The following is a 21,997-nucleotide window of genomic DNA, read 5'->3' as shown; positions in this document are numbered from 1 at the left end:
AAATTTACCAAAGGAAGAGGACAAAAATATAAAAATACAACACTTGTAAGGAGGTTAGCCCTTGAAAAATTCAAAAGGAGAGAGATGAAACAAGAGAAACGCCATACCCTATGTGAGGTAGAGATGGATATTGAAGAGGCATAGGTAGAGGTTTCCAAGGAACTCATTTTACATGTGGATAGTCAGTCCATAGATTTTACATAGGCAAGAAGGATCAAGAAGGATAAAGGCTACATGTGCACATGTAGCCAAAGGAAATACACAAGCTATAAGGTATGCTAGTCAACTAGATGAAAATGAGAGAGGACAAGCACTTATGATGGAGATGACATTATTGAAGCTATCCAAAAGAGAAGATAAACCTATCAAAAGAATTTTTTGCTTAAAATAGTATGTAAAGTGAAAAATGTTGTAAGGTCATAATAGATAGTGTGAGCACTAATAATTTAGTGTTAGTTAAGATGATGGTGAAGGACAAACAATACACTTCAAGGAGGGGTAATTCAGTATATGCCAAAAACCCAACCTCTAATCCAACATATCATTAGAAATAGTTCTAGATCATACATTAATGTTAAAAAAACAAATAAAATGATAAGCATAAACATGCAAACACACAAGAGAATACCATATATATGTGGCAACCCATAAGGAAAAAACCACAATGAGGATAATTGCTTGGATCTACTATCCAAATCTAGCCTCATAAATAATAGATCACTTACAATATGAAGTAGGCACCAACCTACCAAAGACACCAATTCCCAAATACATTTGCAAACATCAACCTGTAGGAGACACCAATCCCCTAATCCAAGATTTGAGCACCAACTGAGGATGTGAGACACCAATCTCACCAATATACAAAAAGATATGAATTTTAAACCTTCGCAGCTAAATACTCAGTTTCTCTCTAATTTGAAAAACTTTGGAAATACTTAACACAATGCATATTATCTTCTGATTAAATCGCACAATGATTGGGATGCAACTCACATTGCATCGCCCAAATAATCACACATAACCCTCTCCTTATATATATTACAATAATGGACACACTAGGAATGAACCTAGATCAACTATTGATGAGTTACAATGATAATTACATTCACATGTTAAAATAAAACATAATTACAACATCTGTGAGCCGGCCATAACAAATTCATTAACCAAACATGTAATAGGTCAGGTCCAAAAGCCTACATGTTACTCCAAAAGAAATATCATGCTATTTGTTACCCATTGTATCTTAATCTAGTCCTAATGGTCATACACACACTATCTCCAATGGGCACATATTACAAACCTCTAGCACATCAACTCAGTCTATCAACATGCACAGTGAGCACTCTGTCATGACTTTCTTTCTTTCTATTGAAGCTCAACCCATGAAACTTTGAAATTTGAAACAACATGAGTAACTTTACTTTAGTTCCAAACTATAGGCCATAACTCTCAACTGTGAAGCACAAAAAATTCCCACTATAAACACACTGTCTGAGGAATAAACCTTAAAACATTCCACAAACCCTTTTCAAGTCACCTCAGACAACATTAATAGATAAAAGATGATACAAAAAACATTACACAATAGATATTATCATCATGACATGACAAAGTCCTTTTGGATCCTCTTAAGAAATAAATGCACATACAGAGACATGATAGTAACTGTAATCTTGACATCAATTCAGATACCCTGACAATGATGATGAAATTGACCAGCACCTTTGACATCAATGACAACATTTTTCCATTAGATGGATTAGTTGGGTTTAAAAAGGACATCTCATCCTACCCCTTACAAGGTCTCATGACTACAAAAAGAGCACCAAGTCATGTTGATTAGAAATGCCTAGTAATTTTTCAAATAGGCACTTATGAAAATGACATGTGGTGTGATATCATGCTTATGGATGTATTCCATTTTCTCCTAGGAAAACCATGTCAATTAGAGATAAAGACAATCCATGATGGGAGAGAAAATACTTACACTTTGGATAAATGTGAAAGAAAACATGGTAACTAAAGAAGAAGAGGTCGAAAGTGGTCCAAGGATAATGCTAGTGTCAGGAAAATAATTTTTGAAGAATATTAAAGATGAAAATTTATGTTTTGCAATAGTTTTTAAGGTGTTGCAAGTAGATGCAACAATTAGTAGCAATGGCATGCCTTTCTAGAAGTAAAGGAGTTGCTAGAAGAATTTGATGAAATTGTGCCCAAAGAGTTTCTTAAAGGACTACCACTTATGAGGAGCATTAGCTATCATATTTATTTAAATCCAGTGGAAATTTTACCCTATAAGGTTTATTATAGATTGACACTTATAGAAAATGAAGGGGTAGACAAGCTAGTGCAATAGTTATTAGAAAGAGGGTTGATCAGGGAGAATCTTAGCCTATGTGTTGTACCATTTGTGTTAACACCAAAAAAGGATGGTGAGTGCTAGATGTGCATGGAAGTGACATCCATCAAAATGATAACTATTATGTATCAATTTTATTTACTTAAAATGGATGATCTTGTGGATTGCTTGGGAAAGGTTGAATATTTTACTAAAATTGATTTGAAAAGTGGGTATCACCAAATTAGGATAAAAGAGAGTGATGTGTGGAAGACTTATTTGAAGACCAAGGAGGAGTTATATGAAGGGTTAGTAATTCCCTTTAGATTAACAAATAAACCTACTCCATTTATATGGTCAATGAACAAGGTGTTGAAGCCATTTTAGGAAAAAATGTGATTGTGTTGCAACCATTTTAGGAAAAATTGTGTATGCAGTTTCTGAATTTGATTGTGTTGGAAATTTTTTATGGTCAAAAATTTCCATCACAATCAAATCTAGAAACTTCATACAAGAAAAAAAAATTTGTCATTGTTTATCTTGATGATATCATATTTTTTAGCAGCAGCAAGGAAGATTATTTAGTGCATGTTTAGAAAGTTCTACAAAGGATCGAGGAGGAAAAGTTATTGGTGAACCTAAAGAAATGTAGTTTTATAGATAAGTTGGTCTATTTGGGATATGTTATCTCATCACAAGGGCTTCAAATGGATCTAGAAGAAGTACATGTTATAATAGAGTGGTCTAAACCTAGGAGTGTGAATGAAGTTTGATGTTTCCATGGTTTGCTAGCTTATACCTGTAGACACCTAAAATTGTCCTAGCTTAATTAAATAAATATTTTATTTATTTAATTATTTTATCCTAAGCATTCTTAATTAAATAGATTTTTATTTATTTATTTAAGTCATTAATCCTCTTCTAGCCTTTCCTTATTTAAATAAATATTTTTATTTATTTAAATTATCTTTTCCCAAAATTAAATAAATATTTTATTTATTTTATTGGTCCCACTTCCTCTATTAATTAAATGAATTTTTATTTAATTAATTAATTCATTAGCTTTTTCTCTTCATGACACATGTCATTTATCTCCTAATTTTCCTCTACCTACCCCCTTCATTATTTTATTATTTCTTCTACCCACCTTCTACCTACCCTTTAATCCTAGCCAACCATTTATTTCTTTCATTTCTTAATCTTATCCCTCCATTTTCTAAAGTGTCTTATATATAAGAGGATACTCTCATTCTTTACAACCCTAACTAATGCGTCTATCAAGTCTTCTTGCAATCAAGCGACTTCACAACCACAATCCGTTCTCTGTTGAGCTCTTGTGCACATACAAACTCTGAGAGCAAATATATCAAACAAGATCAATGGAGATAGGAGACAATAGAGATCAAACCCTACGTGGCATTTAAATGATATTATTGCTTCAATTTGTTGATTTGCATGTTCTTAGGTTTCTTCATTGGTGTATGGTGAATGTTTTATTGTAGAACTAGGGTTTATTGTGGTAGGATCTTTGTGGTTTTGCAAATATAGTTTGTCATCGTCATTTTTCACCTCACACAATACCATAGGTTTATTTGAAAGTTTATTAGGATATGTGCACCCATAAATAAAGCAATAAGGGGAGATTAAAAGGGAATTTAAGTGGAAAACAGTAACCAATAAGAATTTTGAACTATTAAAGATGGTTACCAAGAACCAATATTAAATGATCTTTGCAAGCTGAAAAACCTGTTACAAGGAGAAGCAAGGAAGCAAATCACAGAAGAAAGAAATACACAGAAAATATGCTCAAAAAGAGAGAGCTCAATATTCACAAAAATGTAATGTAATAATCCTCCTTCTTCTTACAAAGAAAATAAAGAACTTAACCTTTAATAGGTCAAGAAACCCTAAAAGGGAAAAACTAGGTTTGCACATAATAATTAATAAAAGAATTAATTATTATGCACCTAAAGTTAGCATAAGTGTAAAAGAGATAAAGGGAATTTAAATAATTAAACAGATATTGTTTAATTAATCAAGTAAATACCCGAATACTCTAACACCCCCCCTTAAGCTAGACTTAGGGAGAAGCAAAAACCTAGAATTGCTACTGAAAGCAATAAAGATGGGTCCCGGCAACAAGGCCTATTCAGGTACCCAAATACAATGAAATCTCTCTAAACTAGAGAAATAGAGAAAACCACGTGGGAAAAAACTCTACTCCAAAAAGAGATGGAAAAGAAAACCACTGAAGCATGAAGAACCTGCAAACTCTGTTGAAGAATAATTGCTAATCTGAAGAACCTCCACTGAAATAGAACATGACCAGGTAGAGAAGACTATGATCTGTATGAGTGCCCTCAAATGACACTACTCGAATCAGAAGGCAAACAAGGCAAACAACTAAAATCGAAGATACAGATGGCATGAAAACACCAAAGCCTGAAGAATTGATCAATCAAACCACGGAAGCATTAGAACCAACAGGGCAAACCTCCCCATAATGTTGAAGAGGGAGAGGGACAGGTACACTGAAAAGAATAGCCAACAAGAATTGCATGACGAAGAACCAGGAACATCAAAGGTGTTGAGAAAAGTACATGGTGTCATGGAAGGAACACTCACTTGACACACATCATGAGGTGAATTTCATGGAAGGAACACTCACTAGACAAATGAAGATGGCAAACAATAGGCAAACATCAACCCCCTCATGGCACTTTATAAGTAGTGCATATACAACAAGGCACGAGATATGCAAGATCCCAAGTAAACAATGCATGATGGCACTTTATCTTAGTGTGTTTGCATAAATACAATGCTATAATGATAATAAGACTGGAAACAGAAAGAACAGAAAAAACTGAGACATCCTACTCAGAGAAGAGATCCTAGGACTTGAAACAACCAAGATATCCACCATAGTGCTGAAAAGAAAAAAAACTGAATAAAATATGCATGGAGTAGAATCTAGAAATAAAACTCAAATGGATGGAAAATACACAGCACACGCTTTCCAAAAATATAAACTTTTCAAAAAATGGAGGTCGGATGCTCATTCTACGGCTTCTAGAGTGCAAAAATAAGACCTCACGTTGACTGGAAAAAATCACAGTCAAACAAAAAAATTGAAAAAAATTACCAACACCATGAGGTCCGTCTCGGAACCATCTTTCCAATGCCTATTTGTTTTCAAAAAAATGACTCCATATGCCCAAGATATGACCAAAAAACCAAACCCCCCTTCAAAACAAGAGAAAGCGGTAGTCTAGTGGCTCTGGCAAGCGGAGGTGGCCAGTGGGTGGCATTCCGGTGGCGACCGGGTGGAGCTCCAGTGGCCGGGGGTTTGCAGCGGTGGCCGGACGACGAATTCCGGCTGGGCCAGAGGGAGGTCGGCGGCGGTGGGGCTGCAAGGAGGTCGACGGCAACGGAGCAGGGCCGGGCGACGGGGGCCACAGGGAGGCCAGCGACGACAGGGCTGGGTCGGGCGGCGGGGGCCGCAAAGAGGCCGGTGGCGATGGGGCTGCAGGGAGGTCGGCGGCGGCGGGGGCCGGAAGACAAGGTCGACATGGGGCCGGGGGTCGAGGCTGGCAGGGGGACGGACTGTCAGCCCGGTACACTGCGAAAAACAACAACCCCAAAAAAAAATTTTGCAAAAAATATATATATATTTTTATTTTTTTTTGAAAAAAAACAACTATCGCCTTTTTAAAAAAAAAATTTCAACTTTTTTTACAAAAAATCAAATTTCAGCCTACATGCCATAAAAAAGGCAAAAAAATTAAAAAAAAAATTTGAAATTTTTTTTTCTCGAACTGCATGCCAGGGTCGTACAACCTGGATCTGGAGAAAAAAATACTCCCAGAGGCTCAGGAACCAAAATAGGTCAAATTTTATATGACCATAGGGGTTTTCCGGCCTTTTGAGCATGATGGTGAGGTTAGTTTAAGCCTAAAGTGCTTAGAAAAAAGGCCAATCCCTAAGTACATAAAAAAAATTCCTGAAACCTTAGATCTGCTTCCAATGCAGAAAAACTCAAAACAAGAACATATAGTTGCAGATCTTAAGCTCTAATACCATGTTGGAGTTGAGAAAATACAACACTACAAGAGCCCAAATGATCTCTGCAAGCTGAAAAACCTATTACAAGGAGAAGCAAGGAAGCAAATCACAGAAGGAACAAATACACAGAAAATATGCTCAAAAAGAGAGAGCTCAATATTCACAAAAATGTGTAATGTAAAAAACATTCTTCTTCTTGTGACAGGTTTTTCAACTTGTAGAGATCATTTGGGCTCCTGTGGTGTTGTATTTTCTCAACTCCAACATGGTATCAGAGCTTCAGATCTGCAGCTATCTATTTTTGTTTCGAGTTTTTCTCTAAGTCTAGCTTAAGGGGGGGTGTTAAAGCATTCGGGTATTTACTTGATTAATTAAACAATATTTGTTTAATTATTTAAGTTCCCTTTATCTCTTTTACACTTAAGCTAACTTTAGGTGCATAATAATTAATTCTTCTATTAATTATTATGTGCAAACCTAGTTTTTCCCTTTTAGGGTTTCTTGACCTATTAAAGGTTAAGTTCTTTATTTTCTTTGTAAGAAGAAGGAGGATTATTACATTACATTTTTGTGAATATTGAGCTCTCTCTTTTTGAGCATATTTTATGTCTATTTCTTTCTTCTGTGATTTGCTTCCTTGCTTCTCCTTATAACAAGTTTTTCAGCTTGCAGAGATCATTTGGGCCCTTGTGGTGTTGTATTTTCTCAACTCCAATAGTGATGCTAGTGTGATAGTCATAGGATTTGTTCTTAGCCAAGAAGGAAAACCTATTGCATGATTTTGTGAAAAAATAATTGATTATAAGAAGAGGTATTTTGTTTATAATCAAGAATTATATGCCATAGTATAAGCTTAAAGAAGAAGCATAATTATTTGCTTCCTAAAAGGTTTGTTCTGCACACGGATCATCACATTGTGTAACTCATTAACAAAAAAACTAAGCTTAATTAGTTGCACATGAAGTGGGTAGAATTCTTATAATTGTATATTTTTATCCTCAAGCATCAAAGTGGAAGTTCAAACAAAGTTGCAAAAAATATAGGTTGGAGAGAAATTTTATTTATTGAAATGAGATTTGGTGTAGTTAGGATTGTGCAAAGGGGGGATTAGTGCCCACTAGTCTAAACATGCGGAAGTTAGGAATCATTTACAATCCATTTATTTTAACTAGAGAACAATCAATTAGGCCCAACTTTAGTCCTCTTTGGGTCAACATGGAAAAGAACAAAAAGATCTCAGCGCTTGGTATTGTCCACAAATAGACAATACTAAATCACATTCACGACATAACATGTATACAACGTATAGAAGAATTATGATACAAATAGAGGAATGTTACGATAGGGCCAGTCTCATTGTAGCCTTGTGTTAACAGAGCAACAAGGGTCATCCAAACAAGCATTACATTACAAGGATCAGCTTACATGCAAGAAAACACACATAATAATATACCACATGAATGAGTTAGTCTAGCAAATCATCTACCTCCCAATCTTGCTCAACATTATTTAGAAATGGTGGATAAAATACTAATGGAGCTATGGCTAGTATAGTAGATGGAGCTATCTCTAGTGTCAAACAAGGACCATGGTCTAATGATGGATCACTATGTGTGTCACTAGGAGCTAAAGTTAAAGCTTTGGAAAAGATCAATGATAAATCATCATTAGTATCAACATTATCATCATAATTATCATCCAAATTAATCACAATAGGAGATCTAATATGAGGAGGAGGAGAAGAAAAATCATTAGTAATCAAAAAATTCAACTTTTGGTGAGGTTTGGTCAAGGTAAAGATCCTCCATAGGATTGAGTGAAGGTTGGAAAGATGACATAAAATCACCATTTGATTGCTTAAGAGAAGAATCACCTTTGGAAGTAAGCTCACAAGCCTTGGAATGACATCTTTATCAATATTCTCTCGTACTATAATTTCCTTGGTTATGACTGGAAGATTGTGTAGAATAAGGTTGAGAATCACTCAACATTGATTCATTTTCTTCCTTTACTCTAGGAATGAAAGGAATCACTCTAGGTTGAGAGATAGAAGATAATGGGCATTTTTCTCTCTGTCTTTCATAGGATTTTGGAGGTGGAACCACAACATATATAGGAGATATGGTAGGAGTAAGAAGGGTTCTCAATCTAGAATGTGGAGTAGGATGAGCTACTTCCATATCCATTAACAATGAAGGATCTTTAGGAAGAGCAGTCAAAGTGGACCTTGAAGGATTATCTAAGGTAATTATCTTATTAGATTTAAACTTTTGATAGAAAAGGAAAGTGATATCTTGATAAGGTTTAAGTGGTTGAGGTTTTTGAGGCAAAAGGTAATCAAGGGTAAAGTTTCCATGATTAGCTAGAGGTTGGAAAAGAATATGATGTATATGTTGGATATTAGAGTTGGTGGAATGTAGTGTTGTCATTGATGTCAATTTTGGCAACAACAAAGAAGGAAAACTGAGAGGAGGGGTGAATCAATTTTCACTAGATTGAATAGTTTAACCACAATCTCAGATCTGATCAACTACAACAAGAATAAAGATAAAGACAATAATAGAAACACACATAACACCAAGAGTTTTGACATGGAAAACCCGGTTAAGGGAAAAACCACGGTGGGAGCCTACCCACAACAACATGATACTCTGCAGTGGTATGTGTAAATATTACAATGGGAAATGCACTTGTATTCAGGCAAACTGCTTATAGATAGATTGAATAGTTTAACCACAATCTCAGATTTGATCAACTACAACAAGAATAAAGATTAAGACAATAATAGAAACACACATAACACCAAGAGTTTTGACATGGAAAACCCGGTTAAGGGAAAAACCACGGTGGGAACCTACCCACAACAACATGATACTCTGTAGTAGTATGTGTAAATATTACAATGGGAAATGCACTTGTATTCAGGCAAACTACTTATAGCTCACTGCTCAAAATATAATGACCCATAAGGCTCCAAAACTTAGGGAAGGTTCACTACCTTACAATTATCAGACTACAATCTGGATTACATGAGCTACAAAAATAGCATCTACTAGTGCCTGATGATAGTTATGGTTAAGCTCATTTGTCTGCTCTGCAACAATCTCTGCTCAGTACACCATACCTGAGAATAAATTCACTTATGCACACATACACCACTCTCTAATAATGCAGACACCACATCAACACACGAATTACATGAATCTAACACCTATTTATACAATTCATCAATCGTGACTACAAGGTCAGCCAAACCCTCAACCCTTAATTACAAAATTACATCATACAATACATAAATATACCACTGGACCAATATAATACCTTAGATGACATAGCATGGACCTAAATCAAATCCACGAACATGCATCACCATCGGAAATCTTGCCAAGGATGACCGCAACACGCTACACCACCAAAAATACCGCATAACATGAAGAATATCACTGGATCAACAAAATTACCAATACCACGCACAAGGATCAATGAGAAACACCAAAACAAATAGGACATGATCAAGAAACACCAACAAGCACATTAGAACCATCCACAATAGCTGCACCAACACCACTTATTCAAATCTCTATCAATCAACACACTAACCCTCAAGAATACTTAACAACAACAATTCGGACTAGAAAGATAACTTGCAGAACACCAAATCATGAACCATCTGAAATGTAGATACACATGAACATCCTAAACACTCTCCCAAAGCAAAAACCAAAGATATGATCATATCAGGGCACAACAGATCAAATAGCAGACTCTACCAACCACAAAACACAGAAGAATGGTCTTCATACCGAAATCCACAACTCGACCAAATCAATTCTCTGCAATCACCAGAACACCAAACAGGAATATATTGACATCAATGACAACAACATATCCTAGCAACAACAATATCCAACAATATCCCCTTTCGACATTGATGACAACATATGAATGTTGAAAACAATCAATGCAAAAGAATGAATCACAAAACTCCATACCATAATCCACAACTCGACCAAATCAATTCTCTGCAATCATCAAAACACCAAACATAGGAATATGTTGACATCAATGACAACAACATATTCTAGTAGCATAAATATCCAACAATCTCCCCTTTGGCATTGATGGCAACATATGAATGTGAAAAACAATCAATGCAAAGGAATGAATCACAAAACTCCCCCTAAGATCATGCACACCAAGCTTCAGAAGATAGGGTCATTTTTCACATGCTTCTCTCCCCCTTTGACAATAATGCCAAAGACATAATATAAGTCATGCTTCTCTCCCTATACCAAATAATCTCCTCCTCTAATAAGGAAAATCTCCCCCTTAGGATAAAGTCATAACCGGTCATCTGAATCACACACTAACTACTCCAGCTGAGTAGCAACACCAACTCATCAACCCGGATAAAAGGATAAGGCTTTGAAATCCACCAGATTGAAGCATCTCCATGTATCTAGTTCTCATCAGGAGGGGCAAAGACCCCTAACTTGTCTCTCAAATAGACAAATGTATCTACAAGCAAAGGCTTAATAAAAATATCTACAATCTGATTCTTTGTATATACATATTCCAATCTGACTTCTTCATCACTGACTTTGTCCCTTAAGAAATGATACTTTATTTATACTTGTTTTATTTTAGAATGCAGTACTGGATTCTTGGAAATATCGATAACACTTGAATTATCAAAATATATAAAAGTGGGATCATCATAAATTACTCTAATAACCTTCAACATCTACTTCATCCAAACTACTTGAGTACAGTTGCTAGTAGCAACAATGTATTCAGCTTCAACAATAGATAGAGATACAACATCTTGATTCTTACTAGACCATGAAACCATTTTTTTTCCCAAGAAGAAAGCTTCACCAATAGTACTCTTTCGGTCATCAACATCACCTGCTCAATCAACATCAATATAGGCACATAATCGGAAATCATCATTCTTCGAATACCATAAACCATAATCAACAATCCATTTTAAGTATCTGAAAATCCTCTTCACAACAGTAACATGAGTCTCTTTAGGATCAACTTGAAATCTAGCACAAAGAAAAATAACATGCATAATGGTTGGTCTAGTCTGAGTTAAGTACAACAATCCACCAACCATAGATCTAGACAAAGTCTAATTAACTTTATGAGATTCATCATTTTTAGACAACTTGTACTCAATCACCATAGGAGTTCCAACAAGTTTAGAGTCATCTAACCCAAACTTTTTCAGAAATTCCTTCACATATTTATATTGAGAAATGAAATTACCTTTACCGGTCTTAGTAATCTGCAATCCTAGGAATAATTTCATTTCATCTATCATAGACATCTCAAATTTATTTTGCATATCATCAGCAAACTTCATACTTAAATCATCATCTCCTCCAAAAATGATATCATCAACAAAAAATTCAACAATCAAAATGTTATCATTATCAACCTTAAAGTATAAATTACTATCAGCAGTATCTTTACAAAATCTCAGCTTCAACAAATACTTGTCCAATCTAGGATACCAAGCTCTAGGAGCTTGTTTAATTCCATACATTGCTTTCTTCAATTTGCATACCATATCTCTTTCATTTGATAAAGAAAATCCATTTGGTTTCTCAATGTAGGCTTCCTCTTCCAAATCCCCATTCAAAAAGGCTAACTTGACATCCATCTGATATACCTTGAAGTTCTTGTAGGCAACATATGCAAGCAACAATCTAACAACTTCAATCATGGCTACTAGAGAAAAAGTCTCCTTATAGTCAATACCTTCCATCTGTGAACACCCTTTACATACCAATCTTGCCTTGTTTCTGACCACTTCACCAGCTTCATTTAGATTATTCTGAAACAACCATTTAGTACCAATCACACTTTTGTCTTTAGGTCTCAAAACAAGCTCCCAAGTGTTATTCTTCTCAATCTGATTCAGCTCTTCTTCCATTCCTTTTATCTAATTCTCATCTTTACATGCTTCTGCCACATCTTTAGGCTCAATATTTGAAATCAAACATATTTCTTCAACAGCAATCCTTCTCCTAGTCATCACACTTTTACTCTTATCACCAATAATCTGATTTTCTGAATGATTCAATCTTACATACCTCAGAGTCTTTTGATTCTTCTGGTTCTCAGGTTCTTGTACTTCTTCATTGACAACAGCAGTATTCAGATTACTTGTCTCCACCAGATCATCTTGCTTTAGGATCTCAGTCTGCACAGTCTTTGAAATAACATCTTCATCATCAAAATCATAACCACATGCTCTAATATGCTTTCCAAGACATTCATCTACCTTCACATTTTCACTCTCTGTTATCTTTCTTAGTCTCTTATTGTAACACTAGCAAGCCTTGCTCTTAGTAGAATAACCCAAGAAGATCCCTTCATCATATCTTGCATCAAACTTTCTTATATCCTCATCTTTGTTGATATAACACTTCCAAAAAATATGAAATATCTAACTGTAGGAACATGACCAAACCATAGCTCATAAGGAGTCTTACCAAAATCACCTTTTATATGCATCTAGTTGAATGTGTAAACAACAGTGCTAACAACTTCTCTCCAAAAGGTTTGTGCAACATTTCCTTCAATCAACATAGTCCTAGTAGCATCGAAAATGGTTTTGTTCTTTCTTTCAACTACTTCATTCTGGTGAGGGATTCTAGGAGTAGATAATTATCTTCTAATTCCATTTCTCTCGCAGAATGTATCAAACTCTCCTGATGTAAATTATCCTCCTCTGTCAGATCTTAGGCACTTCAACTTCAATCTTGTCTTAGTCTCCACTCTAGCTTTGAATATCTTGAATTTCTCCAATGCTTCTAATTTCTCCCTTGAGAAAGGTAACCCACATCATCCTAGAATAATCATCAATCAGAAACATGAAATATTTGTCACCCTACATGCTTCTCACTCTAGTAGGACCACGTAACTCAGTATGCACAAGATCTAACAATCCATTAGATGAATACAACTTACTCTTGAATGAAGTTCTTATTTGCTTTCCTTACATACTAGATTAACATGCTTCACAATTTTAGGCAAATCTATAATGGCTTGAATAGAACTTATCCTTATCATGCAATAAAAATTAACATGATACATCCTTCTATGCCACAACCAAATTTCATCAATCTAATAAATCAAACAACTTTTCTCACCAGCATTCAAATGAAATATATTACCTTTAGTCTTAGTCCCTGATGCAATCTCTACACTGGAGGCATTTAGGATCTTTCATTTACCATTTTGAATTGCAAATCATATCCCTTGTCAACCATCTGTCCAACACTAAAAAGATTATACTTCAAACATTCAACATACAAGACATCATCAATATTATTCTTACCATTAAAAGATACAGAACCTCTACCACGAATCACACAAGCTTTATCATCTCCAAATCTCACTATACAGCCAATCATATCTTTCTATACTCACAAATTTGCTTTTATCACCTATCATATGTGTAGCATCATAAAATTGCGAATCTACAATTTTTGACTGCATTTGGGTCTTCGCATTGGTGGACGAATTCCTAAGCCCGAATGGAGACCAAAGACATGCTCATACCATCAAAAACTTGTATTTTCTTGCACCCCACACTGCCTACTCTCACTTCCTTTCCTCAATCAGGGTTGGACAGGGGTGTGGTGCCCCTGTCCCTGCCCTATTTTGGGGGTCCCATGACCTATTCCTACATTGGACTTGTCAACTGCAAGTGGGAAATTTTTTTCCTATATCAGCCTAAGATGAAAAATCACTTAAAAACCCTAATTGGCAAGTATATAAGGAGTGTTTTCCCCTCCTATTTGCATAAGAGAAATAAGTTCAATCAAGTACAATCAAGTGAACAAAAGTTCAAGAAGTGAAATCAAGTGCAAGCATTCAAGCATCTATTGAGCATCACAAGTCTCCTTTCAAGGCTAGGTGTTGCATTCAAGTCAAGGATTCAACCATTGAAGAGGAGATCCCTACCAACATTCAAGACATTCAATTCCACATATCTTTTCAAACAACTCTATCTACATTTCAATTACATCCTCTCTTGAGGTTAATTCTACTTCAAACATTTCCTTTCATTTACTTGCAAGTATTTTTCATCATTTGGTTAATTCCAAAATGGGGTTTGACCTAAAGGCAAACCCCCAATCCCAACAACATTTCCTCTCTTTTATGTGTGTAGGTTGTAGGTGTGTAGCTGTAATTGCAGATTTAGGCTTCATTTTATGAGATAGAAAAACCCTTTTTGACGCGCGGATTTTTCAAAGGACCAAGTACACTTTCAACCCAGTCCTGGAAACTTTTGCTCAAATTTGCAGGGGAGCTTTGTCTCGACATTTTACTGCTAATTCCAGATGCACATCTTCATCCTGCATCTCTATCTCAAGTTATAATCATTTCTTTGTCATATTCATGCTTAGTTTCAATTCATTTAATTCAACTAGTCTATTTTAAAAGAGGGTTACTTTAATTTCCAAATCATTGTCAATTCATTTAGCATTCAAACTCTTTCCATTTGAGATTGGATCTAATGAATTCAACCCCCCTATTTTAAATGTAATGTGCGTGAAAAGTTGAAGAGAATCCTTGGTGAAACTTTTCACTCCTTTCTTGAGGAGGGTAAAGCTTTCCACTTGATCTCCTCTCATCACTTTTCAACACATTACAATATGATGTGAACAACCACTGTCTATCACCCATTCATCTTTCTCTTCAATCTTAGCAGCCAAAGCTTTCTCCTCAACAATGTAGCTTGTAGGATTAAATTGTACCGGATCATCTTCCTTGATAGCAATAAGTACAAACTCATCTTCTAAATTCCCATTCTCTAATGCTTCATCTATCACACCTTCATCGGCACCATAATAGCATCTCTTCTGATTTTTGAACTTTCGATAGGGCTTATAAGGCTTATCATTCTTATCATGCTTCTCAAATCTACCATACTTATAAGATCTATCATGCCTTTCAAATTTATCATGCTTATCATATTTAGACATTCTCTTAGGGAACCTAGAAGAAAAATGTCCTATCTTATTACAAGAGAAAATTTTCAAAGGTAACTTTCCATCATACTTACCAGCTCCCTTAGGCAATCTCCGAGCAATAAGGGCTTCAAGCTCATCCAATTCTCTTTCTTTCTCTTCCATCTCTCTCTTCTCTCTTTCATATCTGGATACCCAACATGAACTTTCTCCTGGATCATACTTCTGCTTCCTAGATACAGAGGCTCTAAATGCAGTCTCAAATTTACAATGTGATTCTCCAAATTCACTCAACTCAATGCAGCAAGCTTTCCAGCCAAAATGTCTCTAGTCATTGTAGTCACACTCCGAATTTCATCAATAGAAACTACTTTATGTTTGTAAGCGAAGGGCAATGATCTCATTACCTTAGCGACAATCTCATCTTCTTCAAGAGTTCCACCGGCACATCTGATGTTCATGACAAGCTCATTCACCCTAGCCATAAAGGATGTTATATTTTCATCTTCTCCTATATTTAATGCTTCATACTTCCCTTTCAAACTCTGTAACTTAGCTACTTTGACTTGTGCATCTCCTTCATACAAGGTCTCCAACTTCTTCCAGATCTCATGAGTAGTCTTCAAACCCATCACATTTGCCATCTCTGAATCGATCAAGGCACTCAACAATGCTTCCTTAGCTCTTATGTTATGTTCGGCATCCTTGATCTCAGCAGTAGTAACCGATCCATTTTGAGGAACATTGTAGACATTCTTTGTAATCTTCTAATACTCATCTCCAAGACACTTCAAATGAACTACCATCCGGTCCTTCCACACAGTGTAATTGCTTCCATCAAATCTAGGACTCTCCTTCTTGAATACATAGGTTTCCATCCTAGATCTCCTCAAGTTGTCAAGCTTCTTTTGGAGGATCTAGCTCTGATACTAATTGTTGGCAACAACAACAAAGGAAAACTGAAAAGGGGGGGGAGGTGAATCAGTTTTCACCGGATTGAATAGTTTAAGCACAATCTCAGATCTAATCAACTACAACAAGAATAAAGATAAAGACAACAACAACACACATAACACCAAGATTTTTGATGTGGAAAACCTGATTAAGGGAAAAATCACGGTGGGAACCTACCCACAATAAGATGATACTCTGCAATAGTATGTGTAAATATTACAATGGGGAATGCTCTTGCATTCAGGTACACTGCCGAGAGCTCACTGCTCAAGATATAATGACCCAGAAGGTTCCAACCCTCAGGGAAGGTTCACTACCTTACAATAATGATCAAACTACAATCCAGATTACATGAACTACAAAAATAGCATCTGCTAATGCCTAATGACAGTTCCGGTTAAGATCATTTGTCTACTTTGCTCAATAAACCATACCTGAGGATAAATTCGCTTGTGCGCACATACACCACTCTCTAATAATGCAGACACCACATCAACACACAAATTACATGAATCTAACACCTATTTATACAATTCATCAACCTTGACTACAAGGTCAGCCAAACCCTCAACCCTTAATTACAAAATTACATCACACTATACATAAATATACCACCTGACCAATACTATAATGGTACTTTTCCCTTATGATTAATTAAGTATCAGGTAGTGGATTAAATAAATCAAATATTAAGTTAAACCTAATGTAATTAACCTTTTACCTAAGATAGATAATTTAATATTAAGGTGTTAAATTCACTATTTATTATGAAGTGTTTAGACAATATTTTAATAAAGTATCAAAGTAATTTATTCAAGTAATGATAAACTAATTACTCATAATATATAAAACATTGAGATAATGATTTGCAATGATGAAACATTAGGACAATGACTAAATAAAATTGATTAATACATATATGTAAATCACAGACAGACTGCTTTCTCACACGTAGAGGATTAGTTATAGGCCTAGGGTTTTGTTGATGTGTATTTTGTACACGACCAAACACAAAATAAAATACCCAGAGGTATCTTATCCTCTCTTGAGTAAAGTCTCTGAATGCTGAAGATATCGCAAAAAGGATCAATCGGAAGGACTTCAAGGTTCTGCTTTGTAGGATCTCTACTCGTGGATAAGCACCAGTGGTCGTTGTGTTTGTTGTTTCTTCAAGGGGCCTTACGTACTTTCAAAGAAAGCTTGTCCGTGTTAGTATCTTTCCAAATGAGGAAACGGGATTTTCCTAATACTAACAGATTTTCAAAAAGATCAAAAGATAGAGGGTTTCAAGGAAGAGATACTTAAACTAATCCTAAGAATGACTTGATGAAGGTTGGTCTTGATAAGATTCTACCAATTTCAGTATCGCCAAAGGATTACAACTCCACTGGAATTGGTGCGATCTTCTAAGGGTATTCACGATTTTCAAATTACCAAGGAGATAGATACTATTAGGGAGATACGTACCAATACTTCCAATGATAATTGAACTCTTAATCAATTTCAATGTTTCCAGTTGACCACACAAGGCGTTCTTACAATCAGTAAGAAGCTAGTAGTTTGGAATGTGAGTCTTATCAAAGATCAGGCACAACATTCGTCCTTCAAACTTAAAATCTAAATGATATTTCTACTAAGAGTGATTCAAGAAGAAAAACAACCATGAAGATAGCCACAAGGATTTCAACAAAACACCATAACTTCAATATTTCATTGATCTCATAGCCAAATAATAGCAATTGTTCAACTTTGTCTCTTCACTCCTCAAATTTGCTACTAACAAAATTAAACTTATTTCTCTCCAACTTTCTAACTTTTTCTCTCTGTCTCTAACTTTCTAAAATGAAATGAGTGAGGGCTTATATAGCATCCTCAAATACAATGAATGGCCTGGATCAAAATAAGATCAACAGCTGAGATTTTGACACCTAAACCCTAATTAGGGTTTGTTACAAAAAAGTCCCCATTTAGATAAACATTATTAATCCATAGCCAATAAAAAATTGGCACAAATACTGAGGAGACATAGACCAATAGGAATTAAGTTGCCACATCATCCTATAACAACTTTTCATCTAGAACTTTGTTCCCTTTCCTATGCTCTTTTCTAGCATATTCAATGAATCTGGACACAATTCCCTCAATCTCAGCAATGGGAATCTCAAGAAGATTCTTCATTTGTTCTTCCAAGTGAAGGACTTGATCAAAAGCCGTGAGAAGAGTCATCTCCCACCCACGCTCAAGTTCTTTGGTCTTCTCAATCAGGAACATAGTAGTATACATTTGATCTCGTTGTTTTTCTGTGTTGATGTTCTCTTCCTTGCAAAAGATGACATTGATTCTGTCCTCCAACTCTTGGATGTCCACATCTATCTCGATCTCAATCTGCTTATCAAGGATGGTACACAACACCTCAAACACCTTATCTTGAATTGGATGAATGATGCCTTCAACTCAGCTGCATCTGGTGTTGACGTCTTCAAAAAGGACTTCCTTCATCTAGAGCAGAGCTGACCACTGTAGGAGGCTATGGGTTCCTCCATCCATTATCTTTTCTTGCACCAGAATCCATCTTGATGTTTCTCTTATCACTTCTAAGATTGGGATGATAACATCTCTAGTGTGAGTGAATGCAGCCACAGTTATCATTAGATTATGGATAATCTCAAGGACCTGGATAGCTCAATGAACTATCTTCATCATTTTTGTTGTAAATTCAATGTCTACCTTGTGAGATTCATCAATCCAAGAACTCATGAGTTGAACTAGGTTCTTCACCCTTTCTGCCTCACTTATTGATTCAAGAGGAAGTGCATGCAAAGGAGATATTGTTGGATCCTATCGTCTCAAAGGTTGGTTAAGATGGCTAAAATAATTCCTCCAAGCATTGACCTCCTTTTAAGCTTCTTATTATTTTCCACTTCCGCTTTGAGTTTTTCTTTGAGTGTCTTCAATGAATCAGTTGCTTCTTCCATAGCCTGCTCGGTGGAAAGTGGACCAAGATCAAATGTTTCTAGATTGTATTCTTCTGCTAGAATCTCATCCTCATATTTGTCCACCATTGGTGTAGCTATCTGCACTTTTTTGGATCGTGTCTCGTCTCTAATTACCTTTGACATCTTCGTGGCCTTCTTCTTCTCTATTACTTCATGAGAATTTCCTATAAGGCTTTCCAAGTCAAATACATCTTCTTCCTCTTCAACCACAACTACCCTTGTCAGCCTCTCTTTCAGCCAATCAGGAATGGCATATCTTGTTTCCCTCACTTGTATTTCTTTAGGTAGAGGTCTATCTTCCTGGAAAGGAGATGTTGCTTCATCATCATTCTTTTCGTCATGTTTCTCATTAGCACCAACTTGGGGAGATTGACTTGATGAATGTTGAGGTGTCTGTCCTTTCCCTTGTTTATCATTCTCTACCATGGATTCCATAGACTCATCAATTTCATATACTATTTGCCTTTGATATTCCCCTTGACTTGCTTCCTCTTCATACCTAGAAGATGTGCTTGGTGGGCGATCAGGATTCGTTTTCTACTTCTTCTTGGAAGGTTCTCTCTTCTCAGGTCCTTCTTTCCTCTTTGAGCCTTTGGAATGAGAAGTATTCTCACTCACACTTGCCTCTCCTTCTTCCGGTCTTACTTCCAAGGTGAATGTCATAGATACATTCTGCTCCTTCAACTTTTGATGTTGTACATCCACCCATCTGCGAGTGCAGGATAAAACAGGAGCCATCAAAGCTCTCAGGTCTAAAACGTCGAGCTCATTCCAATCTATCTTCATTTCTTTATCTTCCTTTTCATAGGATGACTGGAGGTATCTACCATTATCCTGGGCTTGATCGGCTACTCTATAAATTTTGCATTTCCTGATGAGATCCAAGGGTAACCTAGAATGCATCTTTCTTTTGACCTCGACATCATCTTGGACATTCATCCAAAATTCCTCCACTTGAGACTCATGCCTGTATTTCTTCCCATCTGTTTCTTCTATATGACCACGAGGATCAAAATTCTCTCTCGAGGCAAAGGATGTGAATGAGTATAGAGATAATTCCTTCTCTGCATCTTCCGCGGCTTGAGTATTAGGACACACTTCAACTAAGTTCCCTAGTATGATAGGCATGGGAATTCCATTTCCATGCTTGTGTCTGGATGCCTTCGCATAAGCTACCAACTGCCTAGTCACCTCAAGTAGTACTATCCTATTTGTAGGATATCTTGGCAACATGTAGGGAGGTGAAAGACACCCATGAACTCTAATGTATGTGAATTTTGGAAACTGAATGAACCATGTACCATGCTTCTTCACAAGCTCTTGTGCGTCCAGAGGCAGTCGATTGTGAATCCCACCTTGCAATATCCTAGTAATATTCATCGTGAAGGTATCATTGACTAGCTCGTAGTCACTTCTGGGCAGATGATGTAGTTGAACATAAGAATCACAAACTCTTATTTCTTCGGGTCCTCTTCCAACAACTCCTTTGTGAGGTAGTCCTGCATACTCAAAACCTTTGATCAAGGCGTATACAACATATGAACTTATGTGGAATGACTTGGTAGGCCTTAGTCTTCTCAACTACACATCGAGGTTGTTGCTAATGATTCTAGCCCAATTGAGCATTCCCTTTCTTTGGACAATCAATTGTATGAAGAAGAACATCCATTTATCAAAGAAGAAAGCTTGAGAAGCACCTGTGACCTGATTGAGTAAGGTTATCAAATCCTTGAACTCCTCTTGGAAGTCGATTCTGTGCAGTGTATTGGGAATCTTGTTCAGGCGAGGTCTGCTCTTGAGTAGCCAATTCTTGTTGATGAAGCTCAAGCAGGAATCAGGATCATCCTCATAGATCGACCTAGCTCCTTCTAGACTTTTGTAGACCATGTCTCTATGTTCCGGGAGATGAAAAATCTCACTTATAGCTTCCTCCGAAAGATAGGCTAAGATAGTTCCATCATCGGCCACGATCGTCCTTGAGTGTGAATCATAGTGCCGGGCGCACTCAATCATCAACTCATGACACTTGACTACGGGAGGAAACCTATAGCTTTGATGATGCCACTCTCAATTATCTTCTTTGCAACAGGTGACGGCTTGCCGATGTAGGGCGCTTCCCGAAACTTCTTCACATTGAAGTTTCCGAGGTTGGTATCTCCGATATTGCTCCACTTGGACACAATCCTGGTCTCCAATTTATCAGTCCTCTGATCCTCCTTGATGAGAGCTTGTCGAGTAATGGATCCTTCAGCCTTGGGGGTCATCATTTGACACCTACACAAAAGCTTAAAGTTAGGATTTGAGCATAATATCTTCATTATAATTTGAGACCTTTCAAGGAAATAACTAAATATTAATTTGAAAACAATGATAAATCTAAGAATTATGGATTTTCAAATTAAATTAAATCAGATTGTACAAGACTTAGATTTTCAAAATGATTACTATGGAAAATCAAACTAAATCTTGAATAAAAAACTTCAAAAATCTGATTCTTCATACCTTTTCCTTGGATTTTAGCTATCAACCTTGAAAATGAAAGAAGGAAGATGATGACTTCGCTGGGCAAGAATGTTAGATCTGAATTTTTGGTCTTCCTTTGGACGAATTATGCTCCAATCAGCCTTCAAATAATTTTGCCTTCTCCT

At 36.2% G+C, this 21,997-nt stretch overlaps 1 protein-coding gene across 1 annotated transcript in view; it reads left to right on the top strand.

The window, feature by feature from the left end:
• LOC131874448 (uncharacterized) overlaps positions 1-6,627 on the top strand; it is a 79,666-nt gene extending 73,039 nt beyond the window's left edge. Inside the window, exons 2-3 of the mRNA XM_059217830.1 lie at positions 5,643-5,958; positions 6,612-6,627. Coding sequence (XP_059073813.1) covers positions 5,643-5,958; positions 6,612-6,627 — 332 coding nt within the window. The remainder of the gene's footprint in view (positions 1-5,642; positions 5,959-6,611) is intronic.
• The last annotated feature ends 15,370 nt before the right edge of the window (positions 6,628-21,997 follow it).

This window comes from Cryptomeria japonica, chromosome 3 (assembly GCF_030272615.1).
Source record: "Cryptomeria japonica chromosome 3, Sugi_1.0, whole genome shotgun sequence".
NCBI lineage: Eukaryota > Viridiplantae > Streptophyta > Pinopsida > Cupressales > Cupressaceae > Cryptomeria > Cryptomeria japonica.
The sequence above is the reverse complement of the archived record's forward strand: the minus strand, read 5'-3'. Positions and strand labels throughout refer to the sequence as shown.